We start from the raw sequence: 20,998 nt of genomic DNA, 5'->3' as shown, positions 1-20,998 counted from the left end.
AACGTCATTTCGATAATTATGAAGATGTGAACACACTCACTTAATTCTAACTTTGTTTTTACGGCCACTTCCTGGGGTATCCAAGAGAGCATCACGGTTCCATCACTGGGCGAATTTGTGTTGGGACACAATAATAAGGTACGGGAGATCGCCAGGCGTGTCCAGCAATTTATAATTTATTTATCTCTATTTCGAAGATATGAGACAGGGAGGCGCAGGAATCGCGTTTTTTTTTGTCCCATAGAATTTTCAGCCTTTTGTTTTTCTAGTACTTTAGCGCAATTTTCTTCTGGAGGTCCCCTGGTAACTACGGGGGATTGCAATACCCCCTTCCCTTTAGCCAAACCCCACATTTTTCTGTACGCTTTACACTTGCAAATTTATAAGTGGGGGGGGAACTTTCTCGGGGAATGTACCCGAGAGGAGGTAAATAAAGACTGGAATTTCTGTGTTCGCTGAAGGACGAGATCTGTCACCACAGTACGATGACTTGTAATTATGGGTTGTCAACGGCCATTAGCATTTTTCTTATATCTCCAAGAACTAAGACAAAAGATCCCCTCTGTAGTGAGGAGGGCGGCTGGAGAAATTAGATGGTCACTGCATTCATTTTCATCAATTAGTAGTTTGGTGTTAGCGGGGACAAACTTTAAGTGACCTTTATTGGGCAATTCTGTATTGAGTCTTCAGTCGGCAAATTGCGAAAGACAACAACTGGTATTTGGTGTAAGTGGCAATGACACCAGATGACCCCAACAATAACACCCCCCGAGTGTAACCCGGCCTCTGATAGTCAGACACCACACCGTTACACTGTATTTTTGTTCCTTTTGTTTGTTTTGCCATTTATAGCACCTCTCCAACTATTTGGGATTTCAATCTCTTTTCGCGCCATCGCTTGCTTAACCAGCAGGAGTTCAGTTAAAGACGACTCTCAACAAATAGAAAACAATGCAAATGATGGGCGAAATACAGCAAAACAAAGGAAGTGCAACCTATTATTAAGGGAGGATAGTAATAAGGAGGCACGTGCTCACTTTACTTTCTCCTATTGCTCCTTCCTCGCCCAACGAAAAAAAGTGCGTATTGCCGGATGAGGGGTGGTGCTGCCGAGTAGTATCGAACTATCGTAAATACACTTCGCACCAACGAAGACCCTTTCCAAGAAAAACTTCCTGTTCGGCTGGGCCCGCTCTAGATTTTGTTCAGCTCCACTTCTTGGCATTATCCGGGTCATTGTATCTTGAACCCTGAGCGTCGTCTGAATCTTAATACACCGAAAGTGTCTTAAGAAACCATTTAAAGTGATCGTACGAGGACGCAACTGTGGTCGTCCTCGAGCAAAAACTCGTTCTTCTTCATTTCCTCGCGCAGTTTTTAATACGGGTAATAGGCACCGGGGCAAAGATTAAATGCCGCTCTCTATCTTCTCTACACTCTTGCCAGTCATCACGTGCATCACCAGCGCTGTCCCCTTTCTCCAAGGGCGTCAAAATTCGCGAGTCGCGGGCTCTCATACATGCCCCGTCATTTACCTACTCGCTCGCCGTTATCGAGAGTAAGTGATGATGTCACAGATCTGCGAGGTCAGAATTAAAATAATCTTTTCCTCCTCCTTTCCGTATACCCCACCCTGAAAAACTTCGTTCTCGCCATCCCAGTCTCTTCTGGTAATAAAGATGTACTGCCTTCCGGTTTGCTTTTTATTCGTGTTCATAGTTTCGGCCATTACAATGAGTTTAAACGTCTGACTGCTTTATCTCAAGAAAGAGAGGCTATCATAGCGCAATTTATAGGGGCACTTTAGATAAATAATGGAGGCATTGTGCTCGTTTGACGTCTGACTCCAATTCAAGTTGTTATTTTATTTTTTTCCCTTCTATTTCCTGGAAATTGGCGCATTCGTGCGTCATCCTCAAAGGGTTCGCAACGTTCACCATCTCCACACGATAACATTGTGAAGAGTTTCTATTGATTTCTATTCGTGGAAGATAGCGTACAAAAAGAAGCGTTAATTAAAGGGCTGCCCCTTCCCTAACCACGCCCCCCCTCTCCGTTCGATAAAGTATAAAAGATTTATAATCGTGCTAAGTTAAAATTAAATGCGGCCTAGAAAGTAGTTTTGATTTCCATATCTTTTTGACGTACTTCCTGTTTCATCAAAGTCTTTATGACCTACTTCCTGTCCCCGTTTTTGTAGCGGCTTGTCCATTATAAAGGCAATACCAGGTGAGCCCGAAATAGAGCTGTACGAAACGGATACCTGTATACATTTCACGCTCCAAGAACCACCCACAATGCAATATTTATGCGCGTGCCATACTGACAGCAGCGCAGAAGCAAATCCAGATGATCCTCGGAGTTGTTTTACTCATCGCTAGATGCGAGGATTGATAATTAATTCTTTGATGACGACAACGCCCAAGAACGCAAGGCTGACAGACAAGATCGCAATGACAAAGGGGCGGCAACACAACATGCAAGTAAACGACAGTTGTTAAGGTGTGCGTGAGTAATTAGTGATTTCGTAATTAAGGTAATTGGAGGCCGGAAACACGATTTAACTGAGTCAAGGCTAGTACACAAGATAAACACTTCATGTTATGGTTAGTGACTGACTGAACCGACAATGCTTCCATTAGCAACATTAATCTATCAAACCTATCAAGGGACTGATATTTTTTTATTTATTTTCCCTTTTGCGCTTCAACCGTATCACATTTTATTAAAGACAAAACTAATTTTTAACATTAACTACTAATTGCTCAATTTATGTTGACACGAAATCAGCAATACAATTGTTGAATGAACATTTAATAGCTAACAATCGGGTGCAGCTAATTGTTAATGAACATTTAATAGCTAACAATCAAATGCAGGTATTGTTAATGTTAACAATTATAATTGCGTGCAGCTAATTGTTACGTTAACAATTCTCTGCACGCAATGAGTTCTGCCAGACAAGTGAATGTATTTAGTGACTCAGTTGGCCGAATGAGAAAGAGGGAGACTTGTTCCTCGTATAATGCCACACACAAGTGACACTGAAGACTTCGAAAGTCAGCAGATACTTTTATCGACTCCCTCCCCATCGCCCCTTACACAACGATGGTTACTATTTTTGAACCTCGTGTTTTTGAACTGTAGGTCTTTTTAGAGTTCGGTCTGAAAGAGATTTTTTGGTTGTTCACACGTTGTCCGGCTATTTCAGCAAGCGCTGAGGTAATATTTATGGTACATACACAATATTTATGGTACATATACAATAAAATACAGAGAAAGGAAGGTTAAATCGAAGGGTAAAATTATGCAAACAAGGTCAAAAACAATGAAATAAGAAATTATACAAGAGAAGGCGCATTTTGTATTACCAAGATAGAAAAAAATATAAAATTAGTCCAATGATTGGTATGTCACAAGGGTTTACAAGTAATAAATAATTTTTCTGTTTATACTCCGGCACGACAACCAAGTCAGTAGAGTTTACAATAAATCGTCAATACAAATATTCATCGTATTTAGCAGTCACGGGGTTGAACCCCGGTCCACTCAAGGAACACGTGCTATGCACAGTCGCTCCTGACCACTGGGCTACGTCAGGCCAAACATTTTGACAATGAATGCGAGTCTACTTTGCGTTTCCATGGTACACAACAGCGTACAGTTCAAAAGCAAATTTACTACCGAATGTAATACAATTAATAATGAAATATGTAGATAAAATTTTTAATAATACCACTTTTTTACAGTGGAGTTTCCTCTCCCAGTTATGAAAACAACTGGTACAGCACAGTTGTTTTCATAAGTAATCTCATCGGTGGCGCACAACTGAAACTTTGACTACATGGCTAGCGGTGCGTGAAAATTTATAGAGAAAATGTGCAGATGGACGCATCTGCGAAGGAATCCTTATCAAATCAACTCACGAGGCTACTTTGTAGCTTTGGTAACAGAACACGGAGCATGTAATCATTAATTAATTACTTTTGAAGTGAAACTTTAGGCACGCTCCAGGCAGTTCCCACATGGGAGTAACCTGCATCTGTAGATTGACCTAAATCGCAACGAAAATGCGACACGAAATTATTCATCTCCTTCCACCATTGTACCATTCCCAGACATCAGGGACGGCGACTCAGCGCCGTAGTAATTACCTCTACAGCGCGACCACGGTGTAACTCGCACGCGTGTCGCATTTACGTTTTAAATCGCTATATCTCAGCTTCTAGCAGTCCGATTTTAAAGATTGTAAAACCAAAATATTTCTTTCATCATTACCTACATTATTTCATAAAAAATTTCGAAGGGAAAAAAATTTTATTCAACATGCTGACGACTAATAGTGAGCGTTGTAAGGCGTGTAGAGCATGTACGTGCAATGAGACCACCGAAACCACCTCCATTGAGTACAAAGGAGAGAACCGTAAAAACTTTGTAATAAACTTGTGAAACAATTGTAAAATATTAATGTAACCACTGTAACATTGAAATAATAAAACGTTTCAAAAGATTCTAAAGAAGTTTCACTTAACTTCCGCTATGCGTGCTCGGGGCGCGTACAATTTTTATTTAAGAACCGGTCACCCAGTTACAAATATCAGGAAAATTGAGACAGCTCACCTTTGGTGCTTTTATGAGGAAGATCCACCTCCCTGATGATTTTAATCTCACATTTAATTCATTTGGTTAATTATGGGGGCTAAGAATGAATGATTTTTCCGTAACAGATTTTCAAGAAATTCAATTTCAGAGATTGATTTTTTTAATGGAAAATAATTCCTCTGTTCGCATTGTTAATTCACTGCACTCAGTAGTAGTCTCTTCTCATTGTATTAACTTTGTTTTCAAGTCGCTTTCCAAATTCGTTGTGGACTTGAAACACAAACAAAGTTGTGAAATTTTACATGCCACTGATGAAAATCGAGAAAGAAGGATTTTTCAAGAGGATTATGGCGATCAAATATTGCCACAATCGACTGCTTTTTGCTATTTTGAAAAGTTTAAAAGGGCAACAATTGTTTGAGAAAAGTGGAAGGCATGGATTGCAAAAACGCGTTTATAACAGATTATCCATTAAACAAAGAAACAAATTGCGGACAATGATGGGTTTCAGAAAGAAACACAAAGTTTATTTTTATTACTCGTATTTATATAGCCTTGTCCCATGCGATTTCTTGTTTCCAATACTGTAATGAGGAAGAGGCTTCGCAGACCCTCTAGAGGCCAGTAGGTCAAAGAGTAGCGGTCAAAGGCACATTTGTCTTTACCATGACTGTTCGTCTCTTTGTCCGTCCTTCGCATGTCCTCTGGTTTCCTCTGGATTTCCACTGGAAAGATTTTGATGAAATTTTACACTTGGCTTTTTAGAAATACTCCTCAAGCATTTTAAATTTCATTAAATTGTGACCAACAGAAATCCAGCAATTATTATTTATTTTTTCTTAAATATTACATGCAGGTTATCCCTATACTGTACCTTGTAACAAAAGTAAAGTGGATATTTTTTGTTGCCGTGCGTGAATTGATGGAATGAATGGAAATATGGTGGACGCGCAGAAAAATGTTTTCGCATATGAAGTGATTGCTTTCTGATGAGTTTTTTTTTTTTTTTTTTTGTCATCGGTTTACTAAATATATATAAATCATGAATGATTACTAATTGCTCATTATATTAATCGCAACAGAATTCGAGTGGCATTAAAATCCAGGAGGAAATAAGTAAACTACATTACAAAAATGTTGAGTGGTGGCCATTACGTTGTGTGGGCTACACAGTGAAGTGGAAACAGCTACTTTTATATATTATTAGTTAATTAGTAATTAACTGGTAAGAAAATAACTAATTATTTACTTTTAACTTCTATTAATCTTAGAAAAAGAAAAAATCATTTAAATTAAGAAATAAAAATCTAAAGGACGAGAAATGTAATTAAACGTACATTATCTAACTTTTTTTTATTTTTTAATAACAATCAGCCTGACTGGTCAAAACTTTCAGTTTTCTTTAGCAGAAATTTCTTATACACATTAATGTACTGTATATAAGAAATACAGACATTACAGAGTTCAGGGCTACATCCAGTGCTTTCTTCGTGTCCCCAAACGACCATCTACTTGCAGTAAGAACTGCCGTCAACCATAAATGGCCTCCATAAACGCAGGGAGAAAAAAAGTATGATCTCAATCTCAACTCGAATAATAGTTACATCGAGTCTTTTGCGGACGGCTACAAAAGGAACAGACAGACTGACTTATGAATACAGTCTGGGTCACAAGACATTACAGAGGGCGAGGAAGATGAAGGATCTGGGCGTTATCTCTCAAGAGGATGGCTCATTCAGAAACGTGTCAAAATCACCGCAACCTCAGATTACCATGCATTGGGTTTCATTGTACATAACGTTTGTTATTCCTCTAAATATTCTGCCACAGTGAAAATACCAGGAGTATTTCCGCGTCTGGGTTCTAAACAAGTGTGTAACAAAATGAACAACATTTGAGGTGAGTGCTAAGAAAGGTTCCAGAGATTACAAAAACAATCTATAGAGAGGCAAATAAGGAAGTAGCCCACTCCGAATTTAGTGAGTGTATTAGTGGGGGAACAGAGAGAAGGGGGTGATGTTAGGTCTCATTTAGTAGAGCAGGAAGTGAGGGGCACCGCTAGGATGCTAAAGGAAAATGTCATTTCACTAGGCAACAAGCGGAGGTTAATAGGTCAAGTGTACGTTTCTCAAAGCCGTGTTGGAATAGATGGCATAGATTTAAAAACAAAAAATGCTCTTTTTTTTTTTTTTTTTTTTTTTGTAAATAAACGTTTAATATTTATCACTTTTACATTTTCAAAATGTCAATGCAATCCAACAGCATTCCTGTTAATGACACATTAATATCAGTCCGAGTACGTAAAAACAAACCCACCTTGTCTTTATTAAAAAGAAAAAGAAAACTGGTTCACCAGACGAGTGTTAATAAAGAGTTCAACAATGCGTCACGAGACTACCACACTCAACAATAAAGATGTCTAACAATGGATGCCAAGAGCGCGAGGACGAAATAACAGAAGATAAGTTTGACATTGTTACGTAGGTAATGAGCTAACAATCCATTTGCATTTCTGTAAATAGCGATGAAAGCCATTTAACCGCTGAAAGGACACTTGGAAAAAAAGACGAAGAAATAAAAAAAATTGACGATATAAACAGCACGTCATCCGGATTCTCAGAACGACTCGGGACAAGACCTCTGTTTCATTAATCTTTTCTCTTTGTTGTAGTTCTGCGACATCGCCATTTAAAACTTCGCCAAGCCAGTCACGTTTGCTCACTGCCGTTGTCTGGTCGTGTTGCGGGAAAGAAAACTTGCGTAGCGTTGAATAACGTGTAATTTGAACGTAATTATATTCCATCTGCAAATTATTTCCAGGTCCCGTCACGATATGGAAGTCTCGAATAATCGTTTGTGTCATTTGATTTTCAACAGCATTTTTTCCTTCCTCAACTGGATGTCGTTTTATTTGGGAAAAAACTATTGGAGGCTCCGTTTCATGAAATCGCTTTCCTTCCCAGGCACTTGAAAAAAATAAATTAAAAAATCAGCACGCCCAAAAGGAAAAGATATAAAGTCGATGACCTTAGGCCTAATTAGAAACAGATTTTGGTCGGCCAATCACACGAGCATAGTGTCACGAAATTGAACCAAACGATCCCATCAACGGAACTTTGCAGGACTGCAGTGAAGATGAACTTTGGAATGTTACTGTTAGTTTCCAGTTCTACTGGAAAGCCTTCTTAGGTGAAGTAGCTTTCAAAGCCTTCGTAGCGTCCATCCCCCCCCCCCTTTTTTTTTGATCCCGCAGACAGATAAACCGGACTTAGAACTCACACATACAAGTGACAAATATAATACATTGCATACACTGATGTTTCGTGGCGCTAATCGAAATCCAGTAGTATGTGGCACGCTCTGCACCTTTATTTGGACTGCAATGACTCTGAACAACGAAAATCAAAAAGAGCCATGTCACATAAACATGGGAACTCACGCGAGGACCCATAAGATGATTTGCATAAGCTCACATCGGCTACTGCTTCACTAATATAGGTAGTACTACCCCTTAAACCTATGCAGGGTCAAGGTGATAGTTCATACTTGGTTCCCCATTCCCTCTTGCACAGTTTTAGAGCCAGCTGAAGAGGTCCTAATAATAAATGCTGCCACCAATGGCAGAGTTGTCCGCATATTAAAAACATCTTAATTACTAACGATCGATTTATATGATTTCATAAAATGCGAAGCTTCTGGATGAGTAGTCGGGCTCAAGTGAGGGATTTCTTGGTTTTCTCCTGGAAACTCAAATTTTACGTCCAGCAAACCGACCGAAGAAATACAGTCAAATACTGTGGACTTTTCAAAAACAGTTATTGCCAAAATCATCACTCGCTACAAGGCCCGATATCCATACCTCACGTGTAGGCCTTTATTACCAAATTAAAGATATTATTGACCAATTAGAGAATATGAACAGTTAATTTAGAAATATGTATTACAAGACAGACTCCGACTTCCATCAAGGAAAGTTTACACCAAATATTGCCAATGAAAAGAGGTTTCATTGAGTAATGCATTCTAACTAAACCTATTGGCCAAACTAAATTAAATTCGAGCATTGGATATAAAAGGTATTGTTTATCTTTAAGTTTAAATAACAGTTTGCTTTTATTGATTAAAAATTACCCTTATCTTCATTCATTTTTATCGAAAATGATGTTTGAGAATGTGTGCTGGTAAATGTTAAATATTTAGTTCAGTTATTTATTTTTTTAATGTCCGTATCGGTGACTGAAGTAAATCACGAGACACCATATTTGTTGAAAATGGAAGACAATGGGTTAATGGAAGAAAATCTCTCGCATTTGATGTACCTGCGGTGTGGCACGAGTTCAGAAATTACACGTTGGACTGCGCATGTGCAGTATTTCAGGATACAACTCCAAGAACAAAGCTGCGTACGAAAACTAGCTCTGCTATCAGCTATTCGTTCTTTCCTGCTGCGGTGAAGATGTACGAATTTCACATCATTGGATTTTAGGGATGATTTCCAGCAAACGCAGCAGACAATACAGCACTCGATGCACATTGTTGATCCATCTTAATTGTTCCCTGAAACGTTGGACAGTTGCTACGGGGTGACGAATCACGGTACACGGTTTTCTGATCTGATTTTAGCGTTCGGGTCTGGTGAATGTCCGCAGAACATTGTTTCTCAGAAGCGCTTTTTGCATCTGCAATTTCTCGTAATCTCGACCTGAGCCATTTGTAATCTTTCTCGAAATAACGAATGTCATGCTGTGCATTGCCATTCTCTGTGGCCAAGTTAGTCGGTTTCAAGAGTGGACAACAAGGTTCCCCTGCCTGCCCAGAAACGCGGATATTTCGATCGGCAAATTGGGTGAAAAAACGCACACGATTTAAGGACCTAATACAATGGACAGATGAGATAATTCTAAGGTGGTTTTAATACGAGAGGTTTTGTATACACTGTTATTAGCAATACTTTGTTTTCAGCCTTATGACACACTGATGTGAAATTTTCTTGACTTAAACTCCCATATCTTTACCTGGTGCTGTAAAGTCCTTTCTGTATGGATTCTTTGATGTCATGAAATATCCTCAGCTTTTGATTCTATTCATTCGAACTACCTGGCTTGGATCTCTTTTACTGGCTAGACTTTTATTGCTCTTGACTCATCTGATTAATGGACTGGCAATGACGTACTGTATTCACTCTTGAGCCTGACCTGTTGTACCTTTAAATGACTTGTAGAAAAAAATTGTTTCCCGCATGTGACCTGACTTCTTCTGAATTTGACCACTTGAATACGGTGATTATCTGAAAGTTGCAGTAGACCTTTTCCAGGCTGCTAGACCTGACCATTTGGATACTGTGACCACGTGACAATTGTGTCCTTCCCCTTTTTGCTGTCTACTTTACACAGCTTTCGCTCTCTGGTGGATGCAGGATCCTTTTCCGCCTTATCCATCCGGATAGGATGGAACGTGCCGTAGACGGCTTGCTTCCTCGTGTCAGGGACGGATACGACCTTTCCAGATGATTGCAGCGTCCTGGTAGTTAAATGGTCAGACAACGCTTAAAACAGAACCAACACGCACTACAGAAACACATCTGGTCTTTCTACAGTTCTTGTATCATCACAGTGAATCGAGGAGAATATACTGTCCCCACACGTACGTTGCCATTCTGGACAAGTCCGCTCTTCGTACATCGTGGAAGCAGTAGAGCCAGGAACAGCCCCTTTCTATTCCAGCATAAAAATGCCATCAAATTGTACTGTCTGTATTATCTCGGATTCGGACCAGGACAACTCACCTACAATCAGTAGCTGAATTGACCGCTGTATTAAAGGAGAAATTAACTGAAATATCGCCTTCCTGTTTTCAAAAATCAGTTTTAAATCTAAGACGATGAAGGATACGGCGTGTAATTAAAGCCAAAAGTGAGCCAACACGTTACACATTTGGTGAATAAAAGATTCTTTGAAACATGGTGTCCAGTTACTTTAGGCAGCAGTGTAGTGCAACATATCTCTCCTGGGACCCCAAATCTCCTGGGACACGCTGCATAGCGATTGGGTCAAACATGATCCAATAAATAAGTTCCAGTCCCGTCGATGACTGGAGGAATTTTTACGGGTCTTTTTCACGACGTGGCTGAGTTAGTCGGTCTCAGGCGAGTGTAGCATGGTTTTCCCAGGAAACTCGGGTTTTTCATCCAGCCAACAAAAAATCTACCTGAGAACACGTGCAATTTACAGATGCATCGTATACTACGCAATAGGGCCTTACTCCTCGATGCTCGCAAAAACCTACAACAACAGGATCCAATACTGATTTAAATAAATAAATATTCATTTTTACAGAATTTATGAAACATGGAGTTGATAAAAACACGAGTGCACTTTCCGTGAATTAGAACGAAAACTGTCAAAGCAAGGGAAGGGACACGCTGAATAAAACCGGATGTCTTAAATATTTTAATCGTAATTAAATAATCTCCACGTTCCCAAACCCCCATGTGGGCCGCCAGCTATCTCAGATCCCCCCAACAGATATGTCAGTTAAAGTTTGCTCCATTCTTATTCATAAGGACATCCGCCACCATTAGCGTGCCCTAACCTGGGGAAGGGGTGTACATCTTGCCCACTTTTAGAAACGCCGTTTAATTTAATATATGTGTGCACAGTAAACATACCAACCGGTATCTGTACCGTCGACCTTGACAGCCCCTCCCACCTGGGTGGTTACCGATAGATTAATTTTGCCTTCTTGCTTCGTTCCCGAAATAAGCGATGGTTGTTAATTGACCCTCCCTCCTCCCAACAGTCCCCCCTCCAACTACCAAATACGGTTTCAACTAAACGAGAAGTCCGCGGGGTGCGCAGAGAAGATTTGAGTGGTTCCAGTACACCAGCGAACAACTCTACGCAAGTCTGTGGCGAGATAATTGCATCTCGGATAATTCTCCGTGTAAGACAACGGTAAAAGATAACCAGTGACCATCCCTTTCAAGGGGGAGGGAATGCTCGAGTACAATAAATACGCATAACAGCAAAAATTAGGAAATCCTTCGTTCCTTAATTGCACAGTTTTATCTCATCGCCTTTAATTAACATTCCCTAGCCGACTGCCACCTAATGGAGTCATCAGTCGATCTGACATCAAACCTTCCACCTGCAATACGTAACGTGTCACACGGATAATTTAACTGTCTTGTCCTACTCCCTAATATAGTAAATTAGCTTTAATTTCACCTCGGTTCCCCTAAATACGGACCTCAAAGATACGAATTATGGACAATTTGTAACCGTAATGGTTTCCCAACGTACTGCACTCTTCCCGGCACCATTTTAATAGAAGCAACATAAATCTGAACTGTCGCCGGGTTACCTGCTTCGCTTACATCAGTCAGTGTGGTTCGAAGCCAGCGAATGGACTGGACGCAATTATTTAAAATGGTAACCATCGCATTAATAATGCAATGATTGGTTCTCGCAGTTGCGATTACTGAAGATTTCTCTTCCCATTTGAAAGACGTCATCTCAACGTTCCCAACTGTTTGGTAAGTTTTATGATTGCGCGATAAATACAAGGATTCGTCCAGTGAGTGCGTGGTACTGTTTGCTTCTATCAGAGACCAACTCATACCGTACACCAACGATACTCGAGGATATGGTCCGGGAGCGTGAGGCATGCCTCATTGCCTCTATCTCAGCGGCCCCGCGCACATTCCTTTCCCTCCCCTGGAGTCTAATTTGCGAGGGACACAGTTCTAAACGAACGTATGGGTGCAAATAGAGCCGGGAAGAAATGGCGAAGGAACAATTAATCTGACGAAGAAGACAATGGATGTCTCGGAACGTTCGTTACTATCTTTAAGTGGGTTAATGGGTTCGCTTTAAACCCAGACTTCTATCACCCTCAAGGGAAGGGGACTGAGGAATAATAAGAGAATACTTGAGTGATACGACGAGCTGGATTCCTGACCGTAAGAGCGGGAGTCGCTGCTGCAAACACCACCGGGGTTGAATTCCTGCGCTTAGCCAACACACCACAAATAAAACATCTTTTCGTCTGCGTCTGGCTGTCTTGTTGCTGCCCTTCCCCTCACGTTCTCGTCCGCCCCGAGTAAATATAGTGCGGTTTTATGCGCGTTATGGAGAAAGCGATTCATCATGGCGTTGGTTGTATTCGCGCACTCAGCCGGGGATGGCTGAGCAACACATTAATGCTAATCTATCCACGCATGTAACCGCACTTCATGACTTGTTTGCGCACCCAGTTTCCTTCAATAGCTCAACTATTTCCTTATGCAGCCCTGAGCTCTTCTCAACGTACAGAAGTTTTGAACTTCTATCTCGTGGAAATATTCTCTGGCAATCCGCCGTTGAATAGAAATGGTGACAAACAGATGAACATTCATTCCCCTGCTTCTTCATTAGATTTTCCACAAACTGCCGAAGCACTGGATATTACCAATATCAAAACAAATTCTCCCTTCGTTCACCCCGATTTGAATTTACTTTGAAACATTTGAAGAATTAAATTCGTACGTGCAGACATCAGCCTAAGTCTGCAGAGGTTAACGAAATTAGGGGCGTACCCATACCTCAAAATGGGGCTGCATAGAGCGCGGCGAATATGATTTCAAACAGCGTTACATCTTTTGGATCTGATAGGCAGCTTTAGCAGGTGGAATGTAATTTTATTCTGGTCTATTTTTGTTTTTTTATGCCAAAGCAGCTAAGGCCGTGAGGTGTTAGTACATTGCGTCTAACATCGTGTATTTCACTTGTCGGCTGGTCTCTTTGCTGGATGAAAAACCATGCAGCACTCGACGGACTATCTCAGCCACTAGAAAAACACCCGAAAAAGGTTTCTTCCATCTAGGAGGGATTTGAACCAAGCCTATTCAGGGATAGTAAGTATTGCGCTACCACGAGGATATTTATGTATTCCAACATAAATGAGATTGGCTCATAATATTATTTAATTAGTAGACTGTGGTTGTTTAATTAAAGGAGGTTTGGGTTTCATTAATTTCGAAGTTGAACCAGCGTGTGGTTCAACTTCGAACTTTCACTAATTATCTTTCAAAGACAGAACTTTGTTTTCTGTCTTTGGAAGATAATTAGTGAAACGAAGAGAATTAGTTTCTTCAAGACAAAAGCTAAATAATTATCGAGGCCTTTTTAGATTTCGAGGTGTCCATGATCCCCGGAAAGCGAGGATTCTTCATCTGTGCTTAAAGTTTTCTTTGCACCAACAGATGCTCACGGATTTAGGACATTAGCAAAAATACAGGAAGTTTCGCAATTGAATGGTTCGTGACTAACTCCGAAAAAAAGACACGGGTCGTTTCATCCCCTTTGGTATTTTTCAGTAAAAAATTGTATCAAAGTCAGGATTAAGAAGTTACACAGCAACCATCTTAAAAATCGCATCTTTTATGTGCGTGGAAATAACGTACAGAGAGAATTAACGCTTGGTCGCTAGATGGCGTGCGAGTTTCGACTACAGTAGTGATCGAGGATAGCCGGAGGAAGTTTTCAATTTCTACAGGAGCGAATCTGTATACTTAAGGGAATGGTAGGGAAGAAGACTCGTTTCCTAGACCTTACTGAAAATTAAAAGGATGGAAGCGCAGGAGATGTCGCTGGTGTCGAGAGGATATGTCACTAACGCAGTGTGACAGCAAAAATAACATTGCAACGCCACTGTAATCTTGTTGGAGATCGCAACGTTCCAGGCGTGCGTGTGTGCGTTGAGGGGAGGGGAGGAGGAAGTTGTGGGAATGCAAGCAATCACCCACATTTAATTAAAAGGAAGGGAAGGAAAGGACCGTCGTTGTCAATAAAAATAGATGGAAAAATTAAGGAAAACAATGTGGTGGGGGTGCTATTCTCAGTGATTGTAGCACGCTGAAAGACAGGGTCGGGAACGTGTGTGCTTAAGCAGAGTCGAAATTGCCTACCGATCTGCTATGATAGCGTGAAACCAACGATGGAAGTGAAGCTAATCCTGTGGGATTCTGGGATACGACTGATCGGGCATGGCCCGATTTGCTTAACCTAAAGTTTTAAACACTTTTTGACGTTCATTGCAGACATCTTTGAAGGTTCCCCAATATCTCCAGGGGACAATCTCCCGCTGCCTGCCCTAAACGAAATTATCGGTGAAAAAGTATTTCGAGTAGAATCTGCCAAAAGAATAAATGAAATGGCTTCACAATGTTCACGTAATATCGCTGACAGAATCCTTTTCGTTGAGAAACACTTTAAATGGCATTCGGCAAATACAATATGTAAATATTACCGACAAATTCTTTCAACAACTGCTTTATCCACCACTAGACGGCGCACCGGTAGAGGTATACCGATTATGTTTGAGCGATGTTAACTGCCAATGCGATCCTCGATTGAATGGCGCAACGTAAAAGCTTCAGGGAATCTTTTTTCATGGCGAGGGGGAGGGCAACGTGTTTGTTGTGTTGCAACGGTTTCTTGAAAGAGGAAACAAACACCCCTTTCACACAACATCACCGACGCTCGTAAACTTTGAACGTCAAAACATTCTTTTCCAACGTCCTCAACGCAGAGGAAGCACACGAGCTTATTCTTTGGAAATTCATTTGAAATACCCAACAGGGACTCGTTTAAGAAGCAGATTCATGGTATGAGGTGGGAAAAGGACAAAATATTTCTGCTCTTCCAAAATACAGTTCCGATATGAATAATATCGATAAATATGCTGCTTCTTCGTCACTGACTGATCGGTTAGAGACAGTGTGGGGGGGGGATGTCACTAGATAACACTATGCTAATCTTAATACCCTCCTTGTCCCAGTGTTATGACTTGTTCCAAAACACAAGCTGCTGGATTTACGCCTGCAGCCAGAGGTCAAAATGTAGGGAAGAATACGAGGGACTCCACCTTCTTGGAAAACCCTCCCACCGGCCCAATTAAAGCGACACAGAAAGGGAATGTCATTCCTCGCGCAAGGGTGTCCTTGCGCGTGCTACCTCTAACGCGGGAACAGTAACATGAACGCTTGGTACTTACATTCGTTTGGCATCCGTAGGTAGGTTCCGGGGAACGGACTTCAATCCGCGATTACCACAATCCACAGTAAGCCCCTTACATTCGCACTCCACGGGACATCCGAACAGGCGAGAGGCACAGCTGGGAGTCAGCCACAGAAACAGAGGGGCGACGACGACCACGTGCAAAACCGAGAACAGCTGCCTTTTGGACATCTCGAAGATTAAGCGGCTCTGCTGACGACACACAAAACGCGCACACAACGACGACGACACAGACGGCGGAATAAAAGGATCTCGCACGTGCAAGGGGGATTTGCCCTTTATCCCCCCTCTAGTGTGTCTGTACCACGAGCCACAAAACGCTCAGGTTGTTTATCTGGCGGGGAAAGTGGCCGTCGGTGCAGTTGTCATGGTTGCCGAGTAGCCTAAGTTTCCATTGTTCCAACATCCGATGCGTGCACTCGAAGGACCCTCGCAGCAAAATCTCAGACAGCGGACTTCAGTGCCGTCCACTGACCACGTACAACATCCAGTTCCGTAGATTAACCTCGACGGAAGAGAGACGAAAAAGAGAAAAACTCCGCGTGACTTATTCGCCGCCGACACTATCTGTTCGGAACAGCACCATCCTCATCACTCACTGGCGGACATCTGAATAACACGAGCGTAACTTCGCCACAAAACTCGACTGACCTTTCCGTAAGCAGACGAAAGAATAGCCGTGCACGGTGGTGCGACTATTGAGGAAGGTTCTTACCGAGCTCCCGCAGCGACTGGTTGCTCCGACGACAGTCACTCGATTGGCTAACCCTGGACGTGCAGCAGCAGCAGCAACCGCCGTACCGGTTACTCGGGAGAGTCACGTATGGGAAACTACGACTCGACTATTACGGGAGAGGAGGGGGGAGGTTAACCTCCGACGAGCATCTCGTGGTCGACGAATAAATCGGGGCAGGGGGAAGACGGTTTTCCCATCTCTTTTTTTGAGACTTCGTCCCGATACGTAAGAGCTTTGACTTACCGCCGTCCATTACGGATCAACAAGAGGCTGACGACAAGAACGCACCGTCAGTTTGTGCAGCCGTCTTCGTAGTAGGGGGTCCATTATCTAATGGTGTGTGTGTGTGTAAGGAGGACAACTCCCTTGATCGGAAAGCCAAAGGGGTCGTGTAAACGATAGTTACATTCCGCTAATGACGTACGCGAGTTGAAACCGACTTCTTCTAAAGAGCAAAGTGATAGCCAACGCTCTTACTGGCCCCACGTGCAGTTCTTTCTTCCTTAAGGAAATATGAAGCTAATCGCGCAGTCGGGCACAAACCAACACACGACCCACAGATGGAAGGATCAAAGGATAACCGATGTTAACTCATTCCTGCTGAGAGCCTGTTTCTATCACGAATGACCTGCGTTTCACACTGACCCGCCGTGTGTACAGCGTTCAAGTACAGTCGTCCTTTGGATAAGGGTAATAGTCTGGAAAAGAGGAGAGAGAGAGAAGAAGAAGAAGAAATGTAATTGATCCTGATTATATCAATCAATGCTAATATAATAGGACTAACGAAGACGTGGTGCCATCCAGAGATCGCACGAAGAATTACTACATTATGGTGAGTACACAGTGTGTTCAAGAGGGATGATGAAGATCGAAGTCTGTAAGTGCAAGAGACGTGCAGTAAAGGGAAGGTGACAATTAGAGTATGTTACAGACCAAATGATTCTGAGAACTATTAAAAAAAAAAAAAAACTGTCATGTTAGAGCCACTCTACAATGAGCTCAATCTGCCCATCTCTAATATATCCTAACCCTCGTGGGTAGCACAGTTGATAGGATCGCCGTCCTCCCCACACCGGGTGGAAAACACCTGAGTCCGAATCCCATCGGTGACGTGAGGAATTTTTATGGGTTTTTTTTCACAACGTGGCTGAGTTAGTCCGTCTCAGGCGAAGTAGCACGGTTTTTTCTCCGGAAACTCGGGTTTTTTCTTCCGGCAAACAAAAAATCGACCAATCCACCAGAGAACACACTTAATTGGCTGACAATATACACGGAAAAACATGGCCTTAGTCGCCGATGCTCCTAAAATCCAACAATGACAACAACTGGACGAAAAACCAAGTTTACGGGTGGTGGGGAGGAAATTTGCTTTCTACATCCGAGACCGACAAATTCAGCCACGAAGCGGAAAAAGACATTAAAGTTCCCCTCGTCATTAACGGAATTCGAACCTGGGCCTTCTCTATTCAGTGTGCTACACGTACAAACTCTGAAGAATACAACAAAAATTTCTATAAGCAATTCGAATGAGCAGCTGAGTGTCAAGGTGGACGGGCAATATTCCACGGGGGAAGAGAGAGGAATGTTTTTTTGAGCCAGCTAGATAATTGTTATTAATTCCAACATGTCAGAGAAAGTACAAGGGACTCTAATACCCACCGACTTGGTTCTCAGCAAGGATCCCAAACTGCATCTAAAAGAAATTTGACGGTACAAATTTCTTTTGGATGCAGTATAGCAACAGGTAGTGACTACAATGTCATCAAATGCGAAGCGTCCAAAAAGATTTCTGTGATCAAGGGAAAAGGGAAGGACTTCAATTTTAGGACTATAATGGATTGAGATATTTCCTAGGTGCTACAGTATTAACTGGAGAGAAAATTGTATGCTGTCGGATACGAGAGTTCATTATAGGAAGTATTCAAGGGATTTATTTCAAAGTCAACAATGCATTTGTTCCAGTAGAAAAGTTTCGTAAGCCAAAGATGCCCAAGTGGATAACCGGAGATGTCAAGGGTTAATTGAGCAAAAGAAAAAAGCATGGGACAGTTACAGACTATCGCGAGATCCTGATTTATATAAGTATTATAAACTTATTCATAACAAAACCATTCATGAGTTAAAACAGGCGAGAAATCACTAGCAAAGATTGCTGAAAATGGAGACAAACAGTTATTTTCGTAAATACACAAAAGAAAGAAAGTGAATCTGATTGGTCCCTTACTTTATCGAACTGAAAAAGTCATCGGAAGCCATATTCAAATCCTCTCAGAAGTGTCAGAGGAGTTGAAGGTATTTTGTAAAGATCGTTACAGTTGAAATACCATTCGAACCATAATGGCTCAGTGAAAAAGGAGAGAAGAAATTAAGTAACATATCAATCTCAGAGAAGGGTATGAAGTTGAGCGAAGGGAGACACCAGAAGTGGAGCATCCTGTTGTACTTAAAAAGCTACATGGAGTGCATCATCCCGTTTAGGATGTTAATGAGATCATTATTAGATTCCGAGGAGATTCTTCTGGAGAAGCGCCAACGTCTCCACAGTCCACCAAGGAGGTGTGAAAGATGTGATGGGAAACTGTAGACCAGTGAGTTTAACTTCAATGATACATTAGATTGTGGACTCTAATTAAGGACATAGCACAGGACCGTCTCGATAGGAATGGTATCCTTAATGGATCACAGCATTGAATGAATGCAAGAAACAACAAGATCACAGCATTGAATGAATGCAAGAAACAACAACCTTGACATTATTTTCATTGACTTCAATAATACTTTTGACACGGTTTCCAATGAAAGGCTATTATATAAACTGGAGCATATTGGGATTAATGGCAAGGTCCTTCGTTGGATCAAGATCTGACTAAAATTTAAAAAAAACAGAGAACATGCATAAATGGACATAATCCAGGATAGGCCAGCGACACTGATCCACAGCGTGGAGCAGTGTCGGAGCCGTTTCAGTTTTGTATCTTCTAACTTAATGACATTGATGATGGAATTCAGGAGAAGTTGTCAGAGCTTGCTAATTTAAAGGTCGAAAGTATGGTTAACGACCAGAATCAGGCCATTCTGCTTCAAAATGATTTAAATAGGTTGACAAATGATTTGAAAAATGCACGAAGTTTATGATTGAGTCAAATATGAAATTTTTCATTCAACGTAAACAGGACCTTTACAAATAGGGAAAAGAACATCATAAGCCTTTTAAGATTAAAGATTAATGGGATTATGGCATTCTGTAAGACGACGGTGCGATCTCATTTAGCACTGCGTTCAGTTCTGGAGACGGTATCTAAAAATAACACATTTAACTTTTGGAGAGGGATGAGAAGGGCAACAGATTAGCGATGAATGCAAATCGAGTCACATATGAAGAATGGCTTTGAAGGAGCGGACAGCAAAGCTCGGGGACTAGATATCTTAGGGAAACCTTAAGGCCCTGGAGGGAATCAGTAAAATGAGCGAGGGAGGTATATTTTCACTGGTGGAAGAGAGACGAACATGAGACATAAATACAAAATTTTGGGGAGTAATTCATGGCTGAATCCCGTGACGTTTACTTTCGGGTAGCGTGCTGTAGATCGTTGGAATGAATTTCCTGCAACAGTGGTCGAGGTTGATAGTTTGGTTAAATTGAAATTGGAATTAGATATGCACTTTTTGGAGAAAGGAAAGGTATGAATGATAGATTTGTTTGTTTGTTTTTTGGAAGATGCAGAAAAAGCTTACATACTTGTATTATAATACTAATATTAATACTAAAAAACTCCAGTTCACTTACTAATGTGAGGTATTGTGTCGTGTCTCGTGCAAAAGTCTCAGGGCGCCACACAATGAGAATTTGATTTTCACAAGGCAACCAGTGTCCCTGGAAAGCAACAACTCTTCACCTGTGCTTAAAATTTTCTCTGCATTATGTACGAAGGCTGTTCAATAAAGAATGATCATAATTTTTTTTCGCAACATATCTTTATTAATCATTCACATTTTGATGGTTCTTTTCAAAGTCCCCATTTGAACAAATGGGTTTACTCCAACGTTTCTGCCATTCTTCAAAAACATGGTGGAAGGCATTTTTTGAAATGCGTTTGAGAATCGCCTTCGACGTCTTTACAACTTTTTCTGACTACTTGAAACGTTTTTCTCGCAACTTCTTCTTTAACCTTGGAAAGGGAAAAAATCCCCAGGGTGCAAAGTCAGGGCTGTAGGGCGGACGAGGAACACATTTGACATTAACGCTTGCTAAGTACTCGATGATCAATGGGAGGTTCCGCATTGTCGTGATGTAGCATCCACCCACCTGCGTGCGTGCAGTTGTGGTCATTTTCAACGAATGTGATCCCTCAAAGTGTGCAGTACAGTTCGGTGGTGAGGTCCCATAACATTCGTATGACGTAGCTCAACATGCTGGTAAACCATCCCTTGAATGTGAAAAAAGAGATGGCCATAACCTTTCCTGCAGAAGCCGCAACTTTTGCTGTTTTCGGTGTTGGCGATGGCGTAGACTCTAAACAGGGCTTTGTCGCTTACTGCCTGGGTCAAAATGATGAAGCAAGGTCCGCCGTTTTCACCTTATGCAGAACCTCACTATCTTCAG

The 20,998-nt window shown here is 41.4% G+C and overlaps 1 protein-coding gene across 4 annotated transcripts in view; it reads right to left on the bottom strand.

The window, feature by feature from the left end:
- LOC150089589 (protein slit-like) overlaps positions 1-16,407 on the bottom strand; it is a 172,283-nt gene extending 155,876 nt beyond the window's left edge. For all 4 annotated transcript variants that reach the window (XM_090389558.1, XM_090389559.1, XM_090389561.1 and 1 more), the window contains exon 1: positions 15,637-16,407. In XM_090389558.1, the coding sequence (XP_090245684.1) occupies positions 15,637-15,830 (194 nt within the window). In that variant the 5' untranslated portion in view covers positions 15,831-16,407. The remainder of the gene's footprint in view (positions 1-15,636) is intronic.
- Between the last annotated feature and the right edge of the window lie 4,591 nt (positions 16,408-20,998).

This window comes from Mastigoproctus giganteus, chromosome 2 (assembly GCF_048544385.1).
Source record: "Mastigoproctus giganteus isolate SK-2022 chromosome 2, ASM4854438v1, whole genome shotgun sequence".
Taxonomy (NCBI): domain Eukaryota; kingdom Metazoa; phylum Arthropoda; class Arachnida; order Uropygi; family Thelyphonidae; genus Mastigoproctus; species Mastigoproctus giganteus.
Note: the sequence above shows the minus strand (reverse complement) of the source record. Positions and strands in the feature narration are given on the sequence as shown.